Consider the following 24699-nt stretch of genomic DNA (forward strand, 5'->3'; position numbering starts at 1 on the left):
AAAATATTAATAATCCGAAAATTATTAATATTTCATAAAATTATTAAAATATTAATTATGTAATCCTGGATAAGGATTAACCTAGGGGCACCACCTGCAGTTGCAGGACCTAATCTGAATCACTTTTAGTCTTATCTGAAGTGGGGGAGTTCTTAATCCTTAGGCAGAAGTTCACCGCAATCATCACAAAATCACTCTGAAACAGTTGAATTCTAATAAAAGTTGACACTATTTATTATATATAAAATAAAGAAGAGGTATTGGCAATACAGTCAATGAATTTCAGTTATAACGAAGTTACATTCTAAAACACTTCACTGCAATTGGAGGGAAACGTGAGGTGATTATATTTCTCTGCATGAAAAGTGTAAGGCATCGGATGGACACTAGAGGGAGGCAGAGTGTGTGTGTGTGTGTGTGTGTGTGTGGGTGAGTGGTTGGGAAACTATACCGATCTCGACCTAAAATGGCCGACCTGGAGTGGTAGGCCGACACAAGATGGATGACAAAGGGGTGTGTGTTTGACCCAAGATGGAGGGCAGCCTATGTGTGTGTTTTTATAGGGAAAGGGTTCGTGCACGCGCTTACGCACGTGCCCGTGGGGGAGAAATAACGCTGTCTAGGTAAAAACGGGGCCGCGAGGCGCTTACTTCACCACGGTTAGTTTTAACCGGCTTTGAACTGGCGAACTAAGTTCCTCTCGGCTCGTTGGCTATCTTAGATCCACTCCGGGGATCGGTGAAGAATTAAATGGCTAGCGTGTAAACACTCGGATTCAGTAATGCATGTATGAGCACCATTACAGTCAGACACAACAGTCACAGATTCATTTACAGTATCATATCAGTCAATCATGTATATCTATGGATATATATCATCTAACTCTAAACAATTCTAAGCCCGGACTTGAGTGATCAATTCAGTCTTACTTGGCTGCGTGTTCAGTCCTACACACGCGTGTGCAGCGATTTGTTATGGTCGGTTCTCGCAAGGTTCCTCCGGCACGGAGGGGGGGGGGGGTTGCTCGTCTAGCGTGTGTCCGCAGGCAGGAAGGCGGAGGTGGAGGAGTGAGCGCAGGCAGTCGAACTCGGCTGGCCACGCCGGGTTCTTTGGATCTGCTGTCGTCTCGGTGGTGAAAGGAGGGCCTCACAGCTCGCTTCTTCGGGTTGAAGGCACTCGCCTGGTCGCGGCGACGCGGATCGGGTTCAGGATACCAAAGCTCGCTTAGCTCTGATGCAGTCTCGTCAGGCCTGGATGCAGCCTTGCTGCTCGGCTGCGAGGAGGGGGGAAGGGCGGTTTGTCTCGAGCTAAACCACACGTCCTGTCGCGACGATTTGTCACTTAGAACTTCTGAGAGGAGGACCTGTCTGCAGCTAGGCTGCGTAGGAACTGAAGATTTTGGGGCTTCAACCCTGTATATAATGTGAGGTGCAGGGTGTGTCTTTGTTGTGGTGAGGCACTCTGATTGGCTCACCTTATCTCACTTACAGTCAGGAGAGTTGACTGTCCTTTTGTCAATCTTCGAAAACAAAGGAATGGCTCCCTTCCCTGCTGTTTTATCATGGGTGTGTGAACTCAAATGGCCGGGTGCTTGGAATGTGGGGGTTTGTGTCCCCTCAAATGTATTGCATTCAAACATACATGTCTCTTACACCATATCAATGTTCACTCTAAATGTCTTTCATTCAATGTCAGTGTTCATTGAAATGTCTGGCCCAACATGTGTAATACTGTACATAAACTGTTCTCCAGAAACCCCAAAACCTTGACTCACAAAGCAAATCCTATAGCCACTACTATGCCACCACACCAACACAGTGAAGTATCTTGTTGCAACTGCTCCCTCTGGTGTTATGTTCATTTCCTTAATGTAGTGATAAGTATATGACACAGAACTTAGGGTTTCTAGAGCACTTGCGCTTTCGTGATGAGGTGATTAGGGATGGTGGCTTCACCATTAAGGAGTTGCTGGAGGAACGTGGAGTCAAGCTGATCATGCCTGCATTCACATGGAAAGGATGCCAGCTTACCAGCGACAAGGTGACCCACACACGATGCATAGCTCACGCACGGATTCACGATGAGCGCACAATACACCGTCTGAAGGTTCATAAGATCCTGTCACAGACTGTGCCAATCACCTTGGTACGCAAATTGGACCAAATTCTAAAGATTTGTGCTGGGCTTGTGAATTTGAGGTGGGAGCTTATCGCAAGCAAGAAGAAAGGAGAAATACAATGCTTTTCGAAATGGACACATTCGTGGGTGAAATAAGAAAAGTACTTCATCTTTGGTTCTGTAAAACATGCTATTTTTATTTATGTAATATTTTCTTTCAAACAAAAGTAAGATTCATCCTGCTTAGACAGACTTGGATGATGCTCTCCCAGAGATAGGGTTAGCGTCAAGTGTCATTTTATCGGCGTGTTCTATCGTCAGAGAGTTTGTTTCAGGTTGATGCAGATATTTCATTTTAAAGCCTTTATCAAGTGACATTGAAATTCAATACATCACATTGTAAAAATGTGACTGTATTGTGGTCTGAAACATTAAAGGTGATCTTATCTCCATGTTATTCAGCTCTGGTAATCAGAACTACAGACGTTGAGCATCACAGTTTCACATGCTCTCTATCCAGATTATGTTATTGTTACATTTGTAAGTTGTTTTTCACATGACTACATCTACTGTGGCTCAGAAAAATCAATGGTGATATTATCTCCATGTTATCACAACTACAGAGATGTTTGAGCACTAATAGGCTGTTTAATATTTAAATTGCCCCTGAAACCTGGCACCTCTTTACCTTCACAAGTGCATCACATCAGATTGAAGGACTTCTCAGTGCAATTTTTACACTTTGCCAAGTCATCCTGTGAGCCGGATTGCACCTTTTGGCGGGCTGGTTTTGGCCCCCGGGCCCTATATTTGACACCCCTGTTGTAGTTGGATGTATCTTGTGTGTGAGTGTTTCCCAGACTGACCTGAGGTCTGTGCAGGTGCTCTGCTGGTGCTGATGTCTCTGGGCGGATGGGTGCTGTGGTACAGCGGGAACATCGAGGGCCTCACGTCCCGCAAGGAGTTGGGACACATCGGCAGCGCCGTGGACCGACTGGCCCGCAACCTCAGCCGCAAGATCCGCATCTACAGGAGCCACCTGTGATGCTGCAGGAGGGGGCGGGGCTTAGCAGGTGAGGATGCTCGTATGCAGGAAATTTGCCAAAGCTAACATGAATATGATCATAATATTCAGGTTTCTGGGAATCCTGCAGTGAGTTTGGAGCTCAGCATGGAAAAATAATGTAAAGTCTTCAAAAAACACACATGACTTCTCATTTGTTTGTAAACGCACAGTCGTTTCATGTATTTGATTAGGATTAGAGTTTGCATTTGTATCCCGTCATGGGCATGATGTTCATGGGGTAGTTAAGGGTGGTTGTTGTTGTTGTTGTTTTTTTTAGGGGGGGGGCTTTTGCGTTTTTATTTGATAGGACACAGTAGGCAGACAGGAAAGGTGGGGAGAAACAGAGGGGATGACATGCGGCAAAGGACCACAGGTCAGATTCCAATCCAGGCCGGCAACGCAAACGACTAAAGGCCTATTCATGGTCACTCCAGTGAACCAGAGGCGAGGGGGTGCGAGGCAAATATGATGGCATCGCCCTGGGCCGGTCTGGGGCGAGGCAACCGCTAGCACGTATACCTGAAGATTTTTCTAGCAGCGCGTAACTCCCGCTTTGTAGGAGAGACAGGGAGAGAAATCAAATAAAAGTAAGTAACACTGAGCTGTGTCTTCACCACATTTCTTGACCCATGTGATAAAACTTTGATTTGTAACCGTTTGTTTTTAGTCATTTCAACAAGTCGATGTTGTGCTGTGTTGAGACAGATAAAGCAGCACAAAGTAGGCTGTAGGGCGGAGCTGAAATGCCTGTTTACAGTAAAAACAGGTTTGGTGATTCTATTCGTGCTGATATAGAGTGAGAGTAAAACACCTGTTTACATTCAGTTATAACACGTTTGGTGATTCTATTCCTGTGCTGATATAGAGTGAGAGTGAAACACCTGTTTACATTCAGTTATAACACGTTTGGTGATTCTATTCCTGTGCTATAGAGTGAGACTGAAACACCTGTTTACATTCAGTAAAAACATGTTTGGTGATTCTATTCCTGTGCTGATAGAGAGTGAGAGTGAAACCGCACTCAGTACTGCACATAATGGTGTTTCATTGTGACTTTTTCATGGGCTGTTTCTCACTGATCTTCAAATCTGACCAATAGGCTTAATAAAGACCTAGGAATTCAGTATGGAGTAATAACATAAAATGCGTCAGGTATGGTGAATAAGTCAAGGCAGGATTGTGTTTTTCCAGACTGTTGTCAGTACAGTTTGTATTAATTTCTCTTCCATTCTCTCTGCTATCTTCACAGGCTTTTTCATGGCTTTTTCTGTTCTGGAGGTCTGAAGATGTCATGGACCAATGCCTTGGATATGTTCTGTAAATTCAGCTTGAGTCAAATTGTGCTACCTGGATCTGTCAGTGTTAATATACAGATGATCTACATATCAACTGTAATGTCTCTGTTACCTGTAATGAAATACACACAAATATGAATGTTACACATGTCAAAAACATTTCATTTATATCAGGACAGTTGCTCCTCTGTTACATGGCCATGGTGTTGATGTTTTATCATGATTGTTTTCTTTCATAGTGTCAGTTTTAGATGAGAGTATCATTGATTTCAGCAGTGGTCTTGTTCTGTTATCAACTTCAATAAAAAACATTTTTATGAACTGTAAAACCTTCTGGATTACTTCTCAGCTCTATTTTATTTCCAAAACCAAACAATATATTCACTTGAAATAGACCTCCAATCACACCGTCATTCAAATCAGATTAACTTTATTGATGAAATACCACAAATGTACAGCCAGGAATTTGTAATTTGTGTTACTGGTGCTGAGACAAGACATTACAGATAGTAAAGACAACAACAGGATGGCACATAATAGAGCAAGATATGCTACTGACAGCAGATTATACATATTACTGCACTTATATTCAGTATTAAAGGGGCATTAAATCATCTACACTAGTGATTCCCAACCTGTGGTCTGTGGAGGTATTGCAAGTGGGCCGCCAAATGAATTATATACCGTATATATATATATATTATTTTACATTAAACAAATTGAAAAAACTTGCTGATGGACAGCTCCTTGTAAATTGTAACAGTGAAAATGCTGCAACATGTTTCAGATGCTGTGTTAGTGACTGTGGAAGATAACAAGTGCTCTGAGAACACATTATTTAGCCTCCGTATTTTTTTATGGGGTTGGAGGTGGACCACAAAAAGTTTTGAAATGTTCAGGTGGGCCCTGATTTGGAAAAGGTTTGGAACTGATCTATGAGCTTTATTGCTCTCTACAGGTGACCAGCAGGAATTGCACCCCCATCCCTTTGAGTGACAGCGGTCAGTAATTGACACACATACAAAAGTCAGATTTTCACAATTAAGTCATAAATTAATGAATTAGAGCTGCAGATCAAAAGGAAAATTGAAGAGGGAATATAGCATATCATCAAGCTAAGTAGGCCTATCCTCTTTTACGCTTTTACTGCCTTTTTTAGTTTGAGAAGAAAGGCATTTCTTTACAGCTGAAATGTGTTGCAACAGTGATCGCTCACTTGCAGCATCGTCACTGAAACAGTTGAAGATGTGACTTGAAATTCTAACGGGTCGGGAGTTTCTGTTCCAATACGGCCCATAAAGTGAGTTTTGAAAATGAGAAATCTCAGCACCTGATATAGACAGCAGTACCAAACCCTGCAGGTATGTTCTGGTCATTTTGTGCTTTGTGACACTAAACATTAAGATGGATGGTTTCAAGGAAATGTTGCTCATCCATCCCAGTCAAACAGAAAAGATCTTACACAGAATTTATCTGTGACTCTTCTGTTCACAACAATGTCCAAAAACAGGAGAGAGGAAGTGACCTGGCAGGAAGAAATAATGGATTACTTGTAATGGGATTACAATAATCTGTTCCATTACAGTCAGTAAAACACTGATGGAATGGATTAGATCAATGCAATTTGATTACAACTAATCAGATCAATTACTTCATTACTTCAATCAATATCCATTAACTGTACAACAAGAATTATATTACAAAGGTGATTATTAAAATATATCATAAAATACTGTAGTACAACCGTGATATATATATATATCACGGGCATTAGCTCGAGAGGTAGAGCAGGTCGGCCAATAACTCAAGGGTTGGCGGTTCGAATCCCGCTCCCTCCCAGCTGTTGTCGTTGTGTCCTTGGGCAAGACACTTAACCCTCATTGCCTCGTATGAATGGGTCTGAATGTCTATGAATGTTGGTGGTGGTCGGAGGGGCCGTAGGCGCGAAATGGCTGCCACGCTTCCGTCAGTCTTCCCCAGGGCAGCTGTGGCTACATCACCCGTAGCTTACCACCACTGGTACGAATGGTGTGAATGAATAATGATTTCTGTGAAGCGCTTTGGGTGTCTAGAAAAGCGCTATATAAATCCAATCATTATTATATATATATATATATATATATATATATATATATATATATATATATATATATATATATATCTCTCAAAATGCATTCAGATAATAAAGATGAGATTACACTAGCATAACAATAGACACTTGAAGTTATGATTGTTAATGGCTGAATCAATCAATGCGCTTTACATAAAAAATCAAACTACAGCTAATTAAAAAATTACAATAAAATAATAAAAAATGCAGATACAATCAAATAAAGAAGAGTGAGAAATTGAAGGAGGAAAATACAACAAGATCAAATGAAAATAAGAGATGACGATCATGCAAACTTCTTTTTTTTCTTTTCTTTTTTTAGATTTAACAGCATTTCTATAAGAAAAACATTTTGTTACAGAGTCAGAATATTCCATTAATGTTTATAGCTTAATAGAATACATTTGAATAAAAAAAGTAACAATGTTTTTCTCTCTCTCCCTCTCTTTCTCTCTCTCAGATATACCCAGCTGGGTTTTGAATATGTCATTTACATCCGTGATATGGACAGCATAGAATAGATAATAGTTGGCATTGCAAGTCTTTACAGGTGAAGACAATTCTTTCAGACTTCACACTTTGCTACCAAAAAGCATGTTGCAGCCTTCATGCACCGCCGCATGCAGCAGACTGATGAATTGCTTAAGAAAACTTGTTGATTGCAATCAAGTTGAAAATACTCATACCTATAGGGACTTTTGAACTGTACAAGGCTCTGGAGTTATTAAAATGGTTTGATCACACCAGTGACACAGTGAATGTAGACATTTAAAATATATATTTTATCGCCTACCTCACCCTCATCACAGCAGAGCTCAATTCCAGGGGAATGCAGAAGTAGATGGCTTTCAAATGAGCTGAGCACTGCCCGTGTCTCATCATGGGAAAAGCCCTGCAGCTGCTGTAATCTGACAGGTCGGCGCCGCCGGGATGTTCCGGATCAGACCGACGCAGCTCGGCCCGTATCCAACACTGTTGAGTCCAGATGATGCAATCCCAGGCTAACTTGTTTATCAGGTGCAGAAGAAAAGTGGATGCTGGTGAGTGAGACCAGCACCTATTTATTTTTTATGGATCATAAGGTTGATTAGGCTCATCCTGATTGGTTGAGTATGTGTATGCAAGTGTGCTGATCCACTCGTAGGAGTGGCTGTAGCAATGGAGCCCTGCTGTGTGAAATAGAACATCACAGATTTTTGAACAATCCCTCCACCCCTCCCATCCTATAAAACTGCCTTTCTTTCTGTAACTGATCTCCCATTGGTTTACACTTTTGAATGATCCCTCCCTGTGTTATGACCGGACCAAACATCCTGTTTCAACAGGATATAAGAGCGGAACATTTTATACAAATACAAAGATTTGTATCATCAGATACAGGTACAGATACAATCTCTAGCATCTCAGCACTCTGCTGCTATCTACGTTGTCTGTTTGAGAGTAGATCTCCATAGTGGCTGGACTGAGGCTCTGGTAGGTGGAGTCTAGCTCCAGAGCAGAGTATGTTTGGTCCATGGTAGCTGGATTGAGGCTCTGGTAGGTGGAGTCTAGCTCCAGAGGAGAACATGTTTGGTCCTAATCCACAGTGTCTGGACTGATGTTCTGGTAGCTGGAGTCTAGCTCGAGACTAGAGGATGTTTGGTCCTGATCCATGGTGGCTGGACTGAAGTTCTGGTAGATTGATGCTGGCTCCAGAGTAGAGTATGTTGGGTCCTGATCCATGGTGGCTGGACTGAGGATCTGGTAGATGGAGTCTGGCTCGGCAGTAGAGTGTGTTTGGTCCTGATCCATGGTGGCTGGATTGAGGTTCTCATAGGTGGAGTCTGGCTCGGCAGTAGAGTGTGTTTGGTACTGATTCATGGTGGCTGGATTGAGGCTCTCGTAGGTGGAGTCTGGGTTGACAGTAGAGTGTGATTGGTCCTGATCCATGGTGGCTGGATTGAGGTTCTCGTAGGTGGAGTCTGGCTCGGCAGTAAAGTATATGTGGTCCTGATCCATGATTGCTGGATTGGAGCGCTGGTAGGTGGAGTCTGGCTGGGATCTGGAGGCTGGAGCAGAGTTCTCATAGAGAGGAATCTGCAACAAACAATATGAAGTTTAGCAAAGTGAGAACATGACAGCACACCTGAAATACAGTGGTAGCCATGGAAACAGTCCTCTATCTTGCATGTATCTGAATAGGTGGTGGTGGAAGATGGACCTGAAGCCTTAGGATTGTTATCAAATCCAAGATGGCAGCATGTCAGTGTTAAGTGTCATCGGTACAAGTCCTTTATTCTATAACGGGGGGGAAATGAGAATATCATTTTGTCCATAAGGTCGCTTGACTTAAACCAATAATTGCCTTTATGTCAAACAAGGGTAGTCCAGTTTACCTCAAATGTCATTCTTATTGGATGTGATGTGTTTACAGTGACAGTAACATGTTATTAGAGTTCTCATAAAATTGGATGGATCATGGCATCTATCGGTTGCCATGGTGATTCCAATCTTCCAATTATTCCGGTAGAGTGGCATCCCATATTTCTCACTTCATTTCTACCCACCTTCTTCTTCCACAGCTGCAAGTGTAACTTGAATGGAGTGACACTTGGTAGTGAACTGGTCTGCTAGTGTAACTTGAATGGAGTGACACTTGGTAGTGAACTGGTCTGCTAGTGTAACTTGAAGTGGAGTGACACTTCGTAGTGAACTGGTAGTGGTTAGGGGATTTTGACATCGAAGGAGTTGAATGGTATAAGACTCTTAGCTGTCAGAACTTCAAAACAGCCACCAGATGGCGACAATGGGCCTGAGTACTAACCATATAGAGCTCCAGTCCATCTGAGATTGAGATTGAGATTAACTTTATTGTCACTTCATGGTACAAGTATCACGAGCGAAATTCTGCATGGTTCGCTCTCAGAGTCGGAGAGCAAAACCGGGTCGCCATTGAACAGCGCCAGCAATTTGGATTGGACAAAGCATATAAATAACTCAGAATTCACATTATTACTAGTTACTAAAAAGTAATAAAGGCACACTTCAATATTATACAATACAGATACATTTGTTGTAAATGTACAGGGTTACCAGCAAAGACAACCCACACCACGACACCAGGGAGGCTGCCATTACAGCGCCGGTTTGGTTCATCGTGGGAGGGAAGGGGGGGGTGGGGTGGGGGGGGTGGGGGGGGGGGGGGGGGTTGCAAAGCGGGGGGAAGTTGCTGGAGGCGGGGGGTGGGGTTTAGGGGAGGGGGGCGGGAGGGGTCCATGAGTGTTTGTGTGTGTGTGTAAGGTCTGAGCCTCCACCGGCTAAACACAGCGTTGCTGTGGAGATGGCAATTTAGTCCAGAGTTCAGGCGTCAGATGTCGGGGCGGGGTGACGTTGGAGATGCAGGTTGCACTCAAGGCTTCAGGAGAGTTTTGCTGCTAGTGTCCTTGACGGCTTAGCAGGTGGCCAGATTAAATCTGTTGTTTTGGTTTTCCCCGGTGGGTGTAGGATCAACAACATTCCTCACACGAGTCAGTCCTGATCCTCGGTTTTAAACACTTCGGCGCAGTGGCAGTGATATCTTCAAGAAGTAATCCATTTTTACGATTCAGATCAGAAATCGCAATAGTCCAAGTACTCACTGCCCCGCTCATCTCGTTTATCATGACGTGCAGCCTAGGGTCAATGACTGCTGTCTTCCCGTATCCCGCGGTGAAGTCCCGTCTGGGCAGAGGGGGGGGGGGGGGTTCCCCGGACCCCACAATAATTTTATCGATTTCGTTTCGAGAGACCAGCCATATAATCCATATTTGTAGTTTCGAAGAGACAAATGCAAGATTGGCTCCGGGTAGCAGAAGCAGAGGGATGAGGGGGAGAGGGAAAGGGAGTTGGAGAGGGAGACGAGGAGAAAATGCGACCGCCTCCGTTGGTAGCTTGTCCTGATCTGGACTGGAATGGCTGGTGCACAGCAGCCTGGGTGAACCCAGCTTTCAACGTGACGTCACAGACTATGTCTGTAGCGTTTCTTTGTGACTGATAGTACATGGAGGTCATGTGGAGGCTGGGTTTATCCAGGCTAGGTGCAAAGCCCACTATAAGTCAGTGTCAGTCAGTAATAACTAATGAGTCTCAAACCTATAGACGGTTTTCACCAGAGCGCATCCTTTTTCTCAGCATTCGGCAAACTACAGAAATATTCACTCGACATCGTTACTTTTGTTTTCGCTGCTCAGCTGTATAGACGGTTTTCACGGAATGGTCAGTCCTGCACTTGAATGTTTTTTTTTCTTTTATGTCCATAGCAAACACTGCAACAGGAAGTGAGCGGGGGTTCAATTTAGAATGTTTTTGTTGTCAAGTTAAAACCGTCTATAGAAATGTGAGTAACTCAAACCTGCCTTTTGGCGAAAATAACCTTGGTGAAATATTTTCGTAAGAACAGAGATTTATGTCAGTGTGACTGTAAAAATGTGAAGTTTGACTGCTATGTTTCTCCAGAAATAGCGGACGTTGGATTGTTCCAATCGTGGGGCATTTAAGGTAATTGGAAAGCTCGGAATTTCTACTTTCCAGCGATGCCAAGCACGCTATTGTAGACTGACAACTTGCCCTTATATCTACAACCCGGTACTGTTTCTGAAGGCTTAATTGAAAAGTAAAGATAAAACAAACCCAAAAAATCCCTAAAAAACTATTAGACCTTGACTGTATGGATTGCTCAATATAAACAGTAGAGTTTACATGTTCTCAACATGTTGACATTGGTTTCCTCACATTAGAAATGCATGCAAACATCACAGTTACAATCTGTGAATTGTAACAATTTTTTTTTCATACACAGTGGAGTCATGGTGGAAACTGACAAAGAGTGAAAATGGACACAAAGAAAGTTACCTGCAAGTTTCTGGCATCTGAGTTTCGCCTGGTGTTCGAACCTGTGGACAGACAGTACAAAGGTTTAGGTTATTTGTCTGTGTGTGTGTGTGTGTGTGTGTGTGTGTGTGTGTGTGTGTGTGTGTGTGTGTGTGTTTGTAGGTGTGTGTGTGTGTGTGTGTGTGTGTGTGTGTGTGTGTGTGTGTGTGTGTGTGTGTGTGTGTGTGTGTGTGTGTGTGTGTGTGTGTGTGTGTGTGTGTGTGTACTGGAAGATGATTGACAGGGTGGACTGGGAAGATAACTCACCGTCACTTTCCCTCTTTGTCTTCCATTTGTAGAGCAGCAGCAGACTGACAGCCAGCAGCACAGCAACTACCACAGTCACAGACACAGCCACAACCAGGAAGGCACCTGGGCGAGAGACTTAGAGGGAGAGTTGGGAAGAGGGGAGAGAGAGAGGGAGCGAGAAAGAGAAGCAAGTCAGAAAGAGAGAGGAGCAGGTGATGAAGGGGACCTATGTCAGAACTGTGGCGCATCATCAAGCATCACAGACACACACACACATGCACACACACACAGACAACACACACAGCAACAATACTTTGCTTAATGTTAATAATGTTAATATTTTCAATTAATATTGCAGTTGGATCAAATCCATTTCAAGTTATTCTAAATTTTACACCAAGATTTTAATCTTTACTATATCGGTTATCGGTCTCTTTAATCAGCGATCATCGGTATCGCTAGCGGCCCTGAAAAAAACACATATCAGTTGATCCCTACAATCTATTCCAATAATCATTCAGTGAAATTGAATTAATTCAGAAATGAGTGACGATAGAGAGCGAAGGTTTGTGTCTCATGAACCACGAATGTTGACCTTTTTGACCTCTGAGATGACCTCTGTGTACTTACATCTTTTTTCAATGTTTATGACTCAACTCAGCATGACCAGAGCTTTGATTAGAGCCCAATATGACGGCTCTGCGACGAGTTTGAAAAATCAACCTTTTGGAGCTGAAAATCGGTGGCCATCTTGGATTTAAAGGTAAAAAATAAGTTAAAATAGGTCAAATCATCAAATCATCGATTGTGAATTCTTTGACCCAAAAAAGTCCAAGAAACCATGTACTGTACTTTGCAGCATTGTGGGCCAAACCATTGAAAACATAATTTCCAACATAACCAATTTTGGATTTATGGCTCTCACAAAAGTTGCCCACATTTTCCCAAAAATAAAATTTTGAATTAAATCTGTTTTTTAACCTTCATAGATGACAAATCACTGAGAAACAAACCTGCGCTCTCCACGGTCACAGAATCACCTGAAATGACACAACTACTTCTCTACATCTCTCCCTCTCTCTTCTGTCTGCATCTTCCACTCTACTCTCCCCCACTTTCATACTTGTACATAGATACAGTACATGCTGTCTGCATCGACCCCCCCCCCCCAATAAATATCACACACACACACACACACACACACACACACACACACACACACACAGACACACACACACACACACACACACACACACACACACACACACACACACACACACACACACACACACACACACACACACACACACACAAAAGATATCTGCTGTGATCCCAGTCTTACCTGGGTTGTTGGTCTTGATCACTGCTGGGTCCAGTTTGGTGATGATGTCCTCCTTGACACCAGAGAGCTGAAACACACACTCGTACTTCCCCCAGTCTTCAGCTTTGACTGATGAAACGTTCAGCTGAACGCTCGTCTGGAAGGTTCCATCGTGGTTGGGGAGGATCTCTCCCTGGTCCATGAGGTCCTGAAGCTTCTCTCCATCTCTCCTCCAGAACAACATGACTCTGTCAGGGTAGAATCCTGTAGCGTGGCAGCTGACTGGAGAGGAGGGAGACTTCTGGAGGAGAGACACTGAGGGAAGCTCTGGAGAGAGAAAGAGGGGGTGCAAGGAGGGAGTGAGTGAGTGAGGGAGGGAACAAGTATGAGAGGGAGAGATGAGACAGAAGAGAGAGAGAGAGGTAGAGAAGGGGAGAGAGTGAAACAGAAAGAGTGATGTTGGGAAGCGGGACAGATGGGGCGAGAGGAAGAGATGGAGTTAGAAGGAGAGAAAAAGAGAGGAGAGGGGAGGAGAGAGAGAAAGGTAGAGTGAGATTGAGACAGACAGAAATGGGGATAGTCACAGAAAATGCCAAATATTAGCGAGACTCAGCTCCTCAACCTTAGCCAACCCTACAGTCTCAGGGCAGCACACAGACTATCTGACCCAATCACATTATAACAAGACAAAAAGAACAGCTACAGATCAATTTCCACCAAAACAACACGATTCAAAGACAGTTTTTTCCCCACTGCCATCAGGTTTCTGAACTCCACTCACCTCTGAAACCTCACTGCATACCTCTCCAGCAATGTATATGTTGAATGTTCTGTATTTATGTTGCCATATGTCTGTCTATGTACTGTAATGTCTCATGCTGACACATTCATGTGCTTAACAATTGCTGTACCGAAAGCAAATTCTGCCGACTTGTTGTGCAGTCCTTAATAAATGAATCTGAATCTGAATCTGAATCTGAATACAGCACTTATTGGAAAGACACCACAAAAACTCAAAGTAAAATGGAGGTTAATTTGGCCCTAAACAGACATCAGTGGCAGAATATCTGACCACCTTGACTGATGACAAACAGAGAAAGACATTGTGTTACAGTCACCTCTCTCAGCTCATGTATGATAGATATTTATGTTTCATATTGGCTGTTCATCAAAGGAGGTGATGTCAGCTTGTGATACAGAAGTCTTTGTCCATGTAGGCTTCCGTAGTTGGGCCATATACTGTAGGCCATAGTGATGTGGGCAGGGGCTCACTCTCTGTGCCCTCACTTAAGATGGCGGTCCCGGGCGCAACAGTGTGTGATAATCGTTGAGCCTTTTTGTTTGGTCCTGTCTCTGTGTATGTGAACTCTTATCTTCATCCTCACGCAACCAAATATACTGAGCTGATAACTCGGAGATGTTTCACCTGGGCTCTCCCAAGACAACAAGCCAGGTGAGCAACGTCCTTCAGTTGATTACAGCCTTGGTATTCTTGTTCTTTCACATATTATGGAATCAGCCTCACTGGTACTGAGTCAGTGGACACAGACTGGCCCTAAAGACCAGTCGTCACAGACAGACCTGGCTGTCCAGGGAGGACCGGCTGTGTTCACTGTGCTCACAGAAGACAGTGGAGACAGAGACACACTTTTTACTGCACTCTAACAAATGTGCAGAAATGAGAACATTATTCTTCCACAAAATTCGACAGAAATATCAATAATTTGAAAGACAATCAGAAAGGGACAAACTCCATTACCTGTTAGGAGAAAAAACAAACTGCTGCTGCTGCATATTGGCAGCTCAATAGTAAACATCTGGCTTCTTGCCACAACTTCAGGGACATCGTGAAACACCGCCAGATATTTTTCTTTTGTCTTATTGACTGTTGTTGTTTGTTTGCTTGTTGAATTATTGTCATTTGAGTTATAATGTCGTCTTTATTCAGCTTTTTGAACGTATAGTAGAGAACTGGGATGAACGCATCAGAGGGGCGGGTGCGAAGTGTGAACCTGGACCTTTTATCTTGTTACGCTTGTAGTCCAGAAAGTTTTCTGTCCTGACCACTTTTACCGGAGATCAAACCAAAAAGACATTTCTTGACTTTGTAAGTAAAAAATACAAAATGGGAGTATTTTCCATTTGTACGGCTGTTTATTTGTTTTATTGTAAATGTATGTCTGCTAGATCTATCTGTAGGCTAACTATCAGTGAAGGTTTGATTTAAATGCAGGCTTCTGCTTGGTGCTGGCTAACAAAACATGGAGGGAGACAGTCTGTTATTAAATTATTTAAATATTTTACAATGGTGGTTGTTTGTCGCTCTGTTAGTAAAGATGTATTTATTTTGCTTTTGTTTGCTGGAAATGCCTGCAGGGTTAAGAGAGTGACAGGATAACTTAGCTTGAGTGATGACACACATGATTTGGAGGTGGAATGGACGTGATGTGTAAGTTAACCTACGTGATTATACACAAAGGAGTTTGATGCATTGGACTAATTTCAGACAGTTTTGACATTTTAACATGATACATTGATTTGAGATTAACGTGCTTAGAGGACTCAACTGAAGCATCAGTGAGTGTTAGATGCCAGAAATGTGACCTCTGTACTCGCTTTGTGGTCCATTTATCCAACCTGTGCGTTCGCCCTCCTCCTGTGAGACGTTCGGCCTGACAGACACCGGTGTGAAGAGATCAGCACAAAATCAGTTTACTTCCTGATTGCGTCCGACTCGTTCACCAAAGTCGAAAAACGTGGTTTAGTGGGAGAGAATGAGTGTCTCTTGTTCATAATGAAGTATGGTTCCTGCATCTCTGTGCAGAGAGAAACATAGAAAAAAGTGAGCCGTTCATCCTGGTTCTCCCCTACATGTATTTTTGATCGTAAACACATGTATCATATATATTTTTATTGTTGTATTTTTGTGTTTTGGCAATAAAAGCACTATCTTTTCTAACCAATAAAGCTGATTGAATTGAAATTGAAAGAGAGACTGTGGTGGATTTGATCGATCGGTGCTCTGTTATGTTGGACTGTTAGAGGAATGCTCAGTGTTCGATTACTCATGCCTGTAGAGTGTGTGGTGTGTGTGTGTGTGTGTGTGTGTGTGTGTGTGTGTGTGTGTGTGTGTGTGTGTGTGTGTGTGAGTGAGTGAGTGAGTGAGTGTGTGTGTGTGTGTGTGTGTGTGTGTGTGTGTGTGTGTGTGTGTGTGTCTGGTTCACTGTCATGTTTCTGTACATTAGAAACAGAAGAGACAGATGAACATTGTTGTGTTGATGAAACTACATCAGGTCATGTGACTCTACCTGTTCTCTGCAGAGAGCTCTTCCCATAGGACACATACTTCTTCAGCTCATTAAAGCAGGTCTGTGAAAAATACTTCTTCTCTGCTAACTGAGCTGTGTCTTTATTCAAGCTCTCTGTGGTGATGACAGCCTCTGGTTTAGCAGCGATCCATGTCCATGTTGTCATGTTCAACACCACCAAGTCTTCTCCATCATAGCCATACTGATGAAACGCTTTAACTTCTCCTGTCTCATCATCCCATTCACAACCATACATCCTCTGGAAGGTGTGGACACCTGAGAGAGAGAGAAAGAGAGAGAGAGTGAGAGAGAGAGATAAACTCTCAGTATCAAACAGCTGAACACTGTTGATGGAGAAAGGTTGGCCTATTGTGTGTGTGTGTGTGTGTGTGTGTGTGTGTGTGTGTGTGAGAGAGAGAGAGAGAGAGAGAGAGAGAGATAATCAGTGTACAGGGTTGTACAGCACCAAGTGGTTTTGGTCACCACCTATAAGCCAAATCAAATAAAATCAATCGTCCCCAGTGGACGACTGTACTTTAGCAAGTTTTCCCTTTACGCTTTTTGTTCATTGATTATCTGCTCTGGCTTTTCCAAATGTTTACACATATATGGTCATAAATAATGGTCCAAAATGATGTAAAATGTACATATTTGTGTGTGTGTGTGTGTGTGTGTGTGTGTGTGTGTGTGTGTGTACGTGAGAGACAGAGAGTGAGAGAATGTCTCTATGGGAGAGACAGAGAGGATCTCTGTGTGTGTGTGTGTGTGTGTGTGTGGGAGAGCGAGGGTTTGTGTGTGTGTGTGTGTGTGTGTGTGTTCGTGAGTGTGTGGGAGAGCGAGGGTTTGTGTGTGTGTGTGTGTGTGTGTGTGTGTGTGTGTGTGTGTGTGTGTGCATGTGTGTGTGCGTGCGTGCGTGCGTGTGTGTGTGTGTGTATCAGTGATGGAGGCTACATCTCTCTGAACAAAGCAGGATGAAAAACATTTCAGCAGAATAAAGTGAAACATAAACAAACCTCCAGTTTGCATAAAGCGCTGCTTATAGATCTCAATGTTGTCTTTGAAGATCTGCTGCTCCCTCAGACACCACTCAGTTAGTCTCTTCCAGAACTGTGGATCATCTGCTGTTGCGTTGATCATCCAGTCCTGTTTGGGTTCTGCTCTCATGGTGTTGCTGTCACAGTGAAACACCTGAACTCCATCAACAAACCAAACCTGCACATACTCTGTGCTGTTTGTGACTCCAGAGGATGTAGTCTGGAGATTCACAGAGTGAGTCACTGGAACAAACAGGGAAGAAACTCAGCTTTTGATTGACATGTTTAACACGTGTGAAGCAGGCGTGGTCAAGAGAGGCTGTTATGAGGTGAGTCATGCATTCAGTCAGTCAGGAACAGAAAGGTTCCGCTTAAAGCTAATTTATACTAACTGCGGAGTGTCCGGTTTTCGCGGAGCGGAGGCTCTGTGCGGCGAGCGCGGCGCTCCGCACAGGCTCGGATCTCCGCGCACGGATCTCCGCGCTCCTCTCAAAAAATGTTACTCTGCGGAGCCCGCCGCGAGCTCGTGCAGTCAATTCTGAGGCTATGATTGGCTAATGTTTGCTATGGTTTGTATAGGGAAGAAGCCTCCACAAACTGTGACCGGCGAAATCAGTGCAAAATGAACGGGTTTGAGCATCGCCACATGAGTGAGGGAGCAACATGATCCTTTTCTCACAGTCATGAGAGGGCCCATTTTAGAGTGAATAGCCTACAATTTACTACGTCAATAAAAATGATTTGAGATCGAAAAAATGAAATGCAAAGCACAAAAACAAGAAGACAACAAACTTACTTGCTAAAAACAAACTGAAAATAGCCTAGAATTGCACTAGGATTGATTATTTGCCAATATAAATCAGGAACACACACGGAAGAACTGATGTTACATTTGCATTCTCGCTAAAAACACAAGCCTGAAGGGGGATTCTCCGCTCTCTGCAGACACTGCACTCCTACCGTATTTACCATAAAAGGATGTGCCTCTGCGGAGAGAACGGTCTTGCCATGAACCCCGCGGACACCGGACACTCCGCAGTGAGTATAAATTTGCTTTTATTTCAGGCTCGCTTTGTCAGATGCCTTCTCTTTCATGACGGGGTGGTGTTTGAATCATGCTGCTTTAATGTTCACCCCGCCCACTTGGGACGCTAGCTTAATTACAACGAGCGCACCTAGACACACACACACACACACACACACACACACACATGGGCGGCAACGCAGGACCCACACTTTAAACCAAGGGCTGAAAGGAAATCACTATAACAGCTGGATAAGGTTTACTAGTCTTGTCTTAATCACCATGTTCACATAGTTAACTGATAAGGTTTACTAGTCTTGTCTTAATCATGACCATGTTCACATAGTTAACTGATAAGGTTTACTAGTCTTGTCTTAATCACCATGTTCACATAGTTAACTGATAAGGTTTACTAGTCTTGTCTTAATCACCATGTTCACATAGTTAACTGATAAGGTTTACTAGTCGTGTCTTAATCACCATGTTCACATAGTTAACTGATAAGATTTACTAGTCTTGTCTTAATCACCATGTTCACATAGTTAACTGATAAGGTTTACTAGTCTTGTCTTAATCACCATGTTCACATAGTTAACTGATAAGGTTTACTAGTCTTGTCTTAATCACCATGTTCACATAGTTAACTGATACTAGTCTTGTATTAATCACCATGTTCACATAGTTAACTGATAAGGTTTACTAGTCTTGTCTTAGCATGACCATGTTCACATAGTTAACTGATAAGGTTTACTAGTCTTGTCTTAATCACCATGTTCACATAGTTAACTGATAAGGTTTACTAGTCTTGTCTTAATCACCATGTTCACATAGTTAACTGATACTAGTCTTGTCTTAATCACCATGTTCACATAGTTAACTGATAAGATTTACTAGTCTTGTCTTAATCATGACCATGTTCACATAGTTAACTGATAAGGTTTACTAGTCTTGTCTTAATCACCATGTTCACATAGTTAACTGATAAGGTTTACTAGTCTTGTCTTAATCACCATGTTCACATAGTTAACTGATAAGGTTTACTAGTCTTGTCTTAATCACCATGTTCACATAGTTAACTGATACTAGTCTTGTCTTAATCACCATGTTCACATAGTTAACTGATAAGGTTTACTAGTCTTGTCTTAATCATGACCATGTTCACATAGTTAACTGATAAGGTTTACTAGTCTTGTCTTAATCACCATGTTCACATAGTTAACTGATAAGGTTTACTAGTCTTGTCTTAATCACCATGTTCACATAGTTAACTGATACTAGTCTTGTCTTAATCACCATGTTCACATAGTTAACTGATAAGGTTTACTAGTCTTGTCTTAATCACCATGTTCACATAGTTAACTGATAAGGTTTACTAGTCTTGTCTTAATCACCATGCTCACATAGTTAACTGATAAGGTTTACTAGTCTTGTCTTAATCACCATGTTCACATAGTTAACTGATAAGGTATACTAGGCTTGTCTTAATCATGACCATGTTCACATAGTTAACTGATAAGGTTCACTAGTCTTGTCTTAATCACCATGTTCACACAGTTAACTGATAAGGTTTACTAGTCTTGTCTTAATCATGACCATGTTCACACAGTTAACTGATAAGGTTTACTAGTCTTGTCTTAAGCACCATGTTCACACAGTTAACTGATAAGGTTTACTAGTCTTGTCTTAATCACCATGTTCACATAGTTAACTGATAAGGTTTACTAGTCTTGTTTTAATCGTGACCATGTTCACATAGTTAACTAATAAGGTTCTTGTCTTAATCACCATGTTCACATAGTTAACTGATAAGGTTTACTAGTCTTGTCTTAATCACCATGTTCACATAGTTAACTGATAAGGTTTACTAGTCTTGTCTTAATCATGACCATGTTCACATAGTTAACTGATAAGGTTTACTAGTCTTGTCTTAATCAACATGTTCACATAGTAAACTGATAAGGTTTACTAGTCTTGTCTTAATCACCATGTTCACATAACTGATAAGGTTTACTAGTCTTGTCCTAATCACCATGTTCACATAGTTAACTGATAAGGTTTACTAGTCTTGTCTTAATCACCATGTTCACATAACTGATAAGGTTTACTAGTCTTGTCTTAATCACCATGTTCACATAGTTAACTGATAAGGTTTACTAGTCTTGTCTTACTCACCATGTTCACATAGTTAACTGATAAGGTTTACTAGTCTTGTCTTAATCATGACCATGTTCACATAGTTAACTGATAAGGTTTACTAGTCTTGTCTTAATCACCATGTTAATAATAATAATAATAATAATAATAATAATAGATGGGACTTATATAGCGCTTTTCCAGGGCTCAAAGACGCTTTACAATAGGCTAAACAAAACTAAACACTGAGGGGGGCGGGGGGAGACGTTAGTGAACATATAACGACAGAGATTACACTAAACACTGAGTACTATGTGGGGGGGGGGGGCGATAGTGGTGGGACAAGACAGTAGACAGAGACAGCACACAAGCAAGGATAGGGGGAGGGAGCAGAGGGACTAAGGGAAGGCGGTGGAAAAGAGATGGGTTTTGAGGCGGGAGTGGAAGACTGTGAGGGACTCTGATGTTCTGATGTCTTGGGGGAGGGCGTTCCAGAGTCTGGGAGCTGCCCGAGAGAAAGCTCTGTCCCCAAAGCTGCGGAGTTTGGACTTGGGGGTGGAAAGGAGGTCGGCTGAGGAGGATCTGAGGGACCGGGAGGGTTGGTAGGGGGAGAGGAGATCTGTGAGGTAAGGGGGGGCCAGTTTATGAAGGGCTTTGTAAGTGATGACCAGGATTTTATAGTTGATGCGGTAGGGGATGGGAAGCCAGTGGAGTTCTTTGAGGACAGGGGTGATGTGGTGCCAGGATTTGGTGTGGGTGAGGAGTCGAGCTGCTGCATTCTGAACCAGTTGGAGTCTGTTGATGAGGGTGGAGTTGATGCCGTGGAGGAGTGAGTTGCAGTAATCCAGGCGGGAGGAGATGAAGGCGTGAATGAGAGTTTCAGCAGTGGAGTGTGAGAGGGAGGGGCGAATTTTGGCAATGTTACGGAGGTGGTAGAAGGAGGATTTGACAATTTGACGGATGTGGGGTTCAAGGGAAAGGGTGGGGTCAATGATGACACCAAGATTGCGTGCCTGGGAGGAAGGGGAAACAGTGGTGTTGTCGATGGTGAGGGTGGGGTTGTTGGTTTTGGAGAGAGTGGACTTGGAGCCGATGAGGAGAAGTTCTGTTTTATTGCTGTTGAGTTGTAAAAAGTTTTCTTGCATCCAGGATTTAATGGCAGACAGGCAGGAGTTGATGTGGGAGAGGGGTGGGTTGTGGGGGGAGGTGGTGCTGAGGTAGATCTGAGTGTCGTCGGCATAACAGTGAAAGTCCAGGTTGAAGTGACGGAGGATCTGACCGAGGGGGAGGATGTAAGTGATGAACAGAAATGGACCGAGTACAGAACCTTGGGGGACACCGTGTGAAACTATAGAGGGAGCAGAGGAGTGGTTGTGTAGGGAAATGAACTGAGAACGGTTGGAGAGGTAGGAGTGAATCCACCTGAGTGCAGTACCTTCGATACCGAGATCTTCCAATCTGGAGAGCAGGATGTTATGGTTCACGGTATCGAAGGCTGCACTCAGGTCGAGGAGGATGAGGATGGTGAGGGATCCGGAGTCGGCAGAGGTGAGGAGGTCGTTGAAGACTTTAAGGAGTGCTGTTTCAGTGCTGTGGAGGGGGCGGAAACCAGATTGGAGGGGTTCGAATAGGTCATTGGAGTGCAGGTGGTGTTGAAGTTGGGTGGCTACTATGCGTTCCAGGGTTTTTGAGAGGAAGGGGAGGTTGGAGATAGGCCGGTAGTGATTGAGGCAGGATGGGTCAAGACCAGGTTTCTTGAGGATGGGAGTGACAGCAGCAGTTTTGAAAGCAGAGGGGACAGTGCCATGGGAGAGTGAGGAGTTGAAGAGGTTTGTGAGGTAGGGGCAGATGACAGGAAGGCATGATTTAAGAAGGGGGGTGGGGAGGGGGTCAAGGGAGCAGGTAGTGGGTTTGGATGAGCTGATGAGTTTGGAGACGGTGGAGGCAGTGACAGGGGTGAACCGGGAAAGACGGCGGTGGGGGGGGAGGCTAGGTAAGGCAAGCGGGATGGAGAGGAGAGAAGCAGGGGTAGGGGCAGCTGGGGGGGACAGAGGGGACAGTGATTGGTAGATGGTAGTGATTTTGTCAGCAAAGAAGTGAAGGAAAGCAGTGCATTGTTCAGATGAGGAGGTAGGGAAGGCGTCGGTGCGGGGCTTGAGGAGGCTGTTGACGGTGGAAAAGAGGGTTTTGGGATTACGGCTGGGATCGTTGATGATGGAGGAAAAATAGACAGACTTGGCGGCAGTGAGGGCATCTTTGTAAGTTGAGAGGTGGAGTTTGTAGGCTTCGAGGTGAACGGTGAGTGGTGTTTTCATGATGAGTCTTTCCAATTGGCGGCCGGTCTGTTTGAGTGTGCGGAGTTGAGGTGTGAACCAAGGTGCAGAGGTAGTGAAGGAGACGGTTTTTGTTTTGAGAGGGGCCAGCAGGTTGAGGGAAGCAGATAGTGTGTTGTTGAGGTTGTTTGTGAGATCATCAGGTGAGGTGGGGGGAGGTTCCTGGGGGAGAGTGTTGGAGATCAGATCGGAGAGTTGGAGGGGGTCAATGGATTTTATTTTCCGGAAGGTGATTTGCCTGAGGATCTGTGGACGTGGGGTTGGGGATGGGACAGTGAACTGGATGATGCTATGGTCTGACAGAGGGAATGGGGACGGATGGATGTTGTGGACTGGTAGATTGAGGGAGCAGACGAGATCGAGGATGTGGCCTTTGACATGGGTGGGGAAAGTGACGTGCTGGGTGAGGTTGAAGTTGTCCAGTAAGGTGGTGAATTCAGAGGTGAACTTGGAGGTTGGTGAGTCGATGTGAATGTTGAAGTCGCCGAGGAGCAGTAGACGGGAGGAGAGGGATGAGGCAATTGTGAGAAGTTCAGACAGTTCACATAGTTAACTGATAAGGTTTACTAGTCTTGTCTTAATCACCATGTTCACATAGTTAACTGATAAGGTTTATTAGTCGTGTCTTAATCACCATGTTCACATAGTTAACTGATAAGGTTTACTAGTCGTGTCTTAATCACCATGTTCACATAGTTAACTGATAAGGTTTACTAGTCTTGTCTTAATCACCATGTTCACATAGTTAACTGATAAGGTTTACTAGTCTTGTCTTAATCACCATGTTCACATAGTTAACTGATAAGGTTTACTAGTCTTGTCTTAATCACCATGTTCACATAGTTAACTGATAAGGTTTACTAGTCTTGTCTTAATCACCATGTTCACATAGTTAACTGATACTAGTCTTGTCTTAATCACCATGTTCACATAGTTAACTGATAAGGTTTACTAGTCTTGTCTTAGCATGACCATGTTCACATAGTTAACTGATAAGGTTTACTAGTCTTGTCTTAATCACCATGTTCACATAGTTAACTGATACTAGTCTTGTCTTACTCACCATGTTCACATAGTTAACTGATAAGGTTTACTAGTCTTGTCTTAATCATGACCATGTTCACATAGTTAACTGATAAGGTTTACTAGTCTTGTCTTAATCACCATGTTCACATAGTTAACTGATAAGGTTTACTAGTCTTGTCTTAATCACCATGTTCACATAGTTAACTGATACTAGTCTTGTCTTAATCACCATGTTCACATAGTTAACTGATAAGGTTTACTAGTCTTGTCTTAATCACCATGTTCACATAGTTAACTGATAAGGTTTACTAGTCTTGTCTTAATCACCATGTTCACATAGTTAACTGATAAGGTTTACTAGTCTTGTCTTAATCACCATGTTCACATAGTTAACTGATAAGGTTTACTAGTCTTGTCTTAATCACCATGTTCACATAGTTAACTGATAAGGTTTACTAGTCTTGTCTTAATCACCATGTTCACATAGTTAACTGATACTAGTCTTGTCTTAATCACCATGTTCACATAGTTAACTGATAAGGTTTACTAGTCTTGTCTTAGCATGACCATGTTCACATAGTTAACTGATAAGGTTTACTAGTCTTGTCTTAATCACCATGTTCACATAGTTAACTGATACTAGTCTTGTCTTACTCACCATGTTCACATAGTTAACTGATAAGGTTTACTAGTCTTGTCTTAATCATGACCATGTTCACATAGTTAACTGATAAGGTTTACTAGTCTTGTCTTAATCACCATGTTCACATAGTTAACTGATAAGGTTTACTAGTC

At 43.1% G+C, this 24699-nt stretch overlaps 2 protein-coding genes across 2 annotated transcripts in view; both read right to left on the reverse strand.

Annotated features, from left to right (window-relative positions):
• Window positions 1–24699, reverse strand: part of LOC310784876 (class I histocompatibility antigen, F10 alpha chain-like) — a gene marked incomplete at both ends in the record, with an annotated part of 357580 nt that overhangs the window by 243297 nt on the left and 89584 nt on the right. The gene's annotated exons all lie outside the window — the stretch shown is intronic.
• LOC310785692 (major histocompatibility complex class I-related gene protein-like) overlaps window positions 9342–24699 on the reverse strand; it is a gene marked incomplete at both ends in the record, with an annotated part of 31575 nt that continues 16217 nt past the window's right edge. Inside the window, 4 exons of the mRNA XM_083646832.1 lie at window positions 9342–9412; window positions 11744–11848; window positions 13068–13373; window positions 16355–16630. Coding sequence (XP_083502958.1) covers window positions 9342–9412; window positions 11744–11848; window positions 13068–13373; window positions 16355–16630 — 758 coding nt within the window. The remainder of the gene's footprint in view (window positions 9413–11743; window positions 11849–13067; window positions 13374–16354; window positions 16631–24699) is intronic.

This window comes from Poromitra crassiceps, assembly GCF_964638095.1.
Source record: "Poromitra crassiceps genome assembly, chromosome: 11".
Lineage (NCBI taxonomy): Eukaryota > Metazoa > Chordata > Actinopteri > Beryciformes > Melamphaidae > Poromitra > Poromitra crassiceps.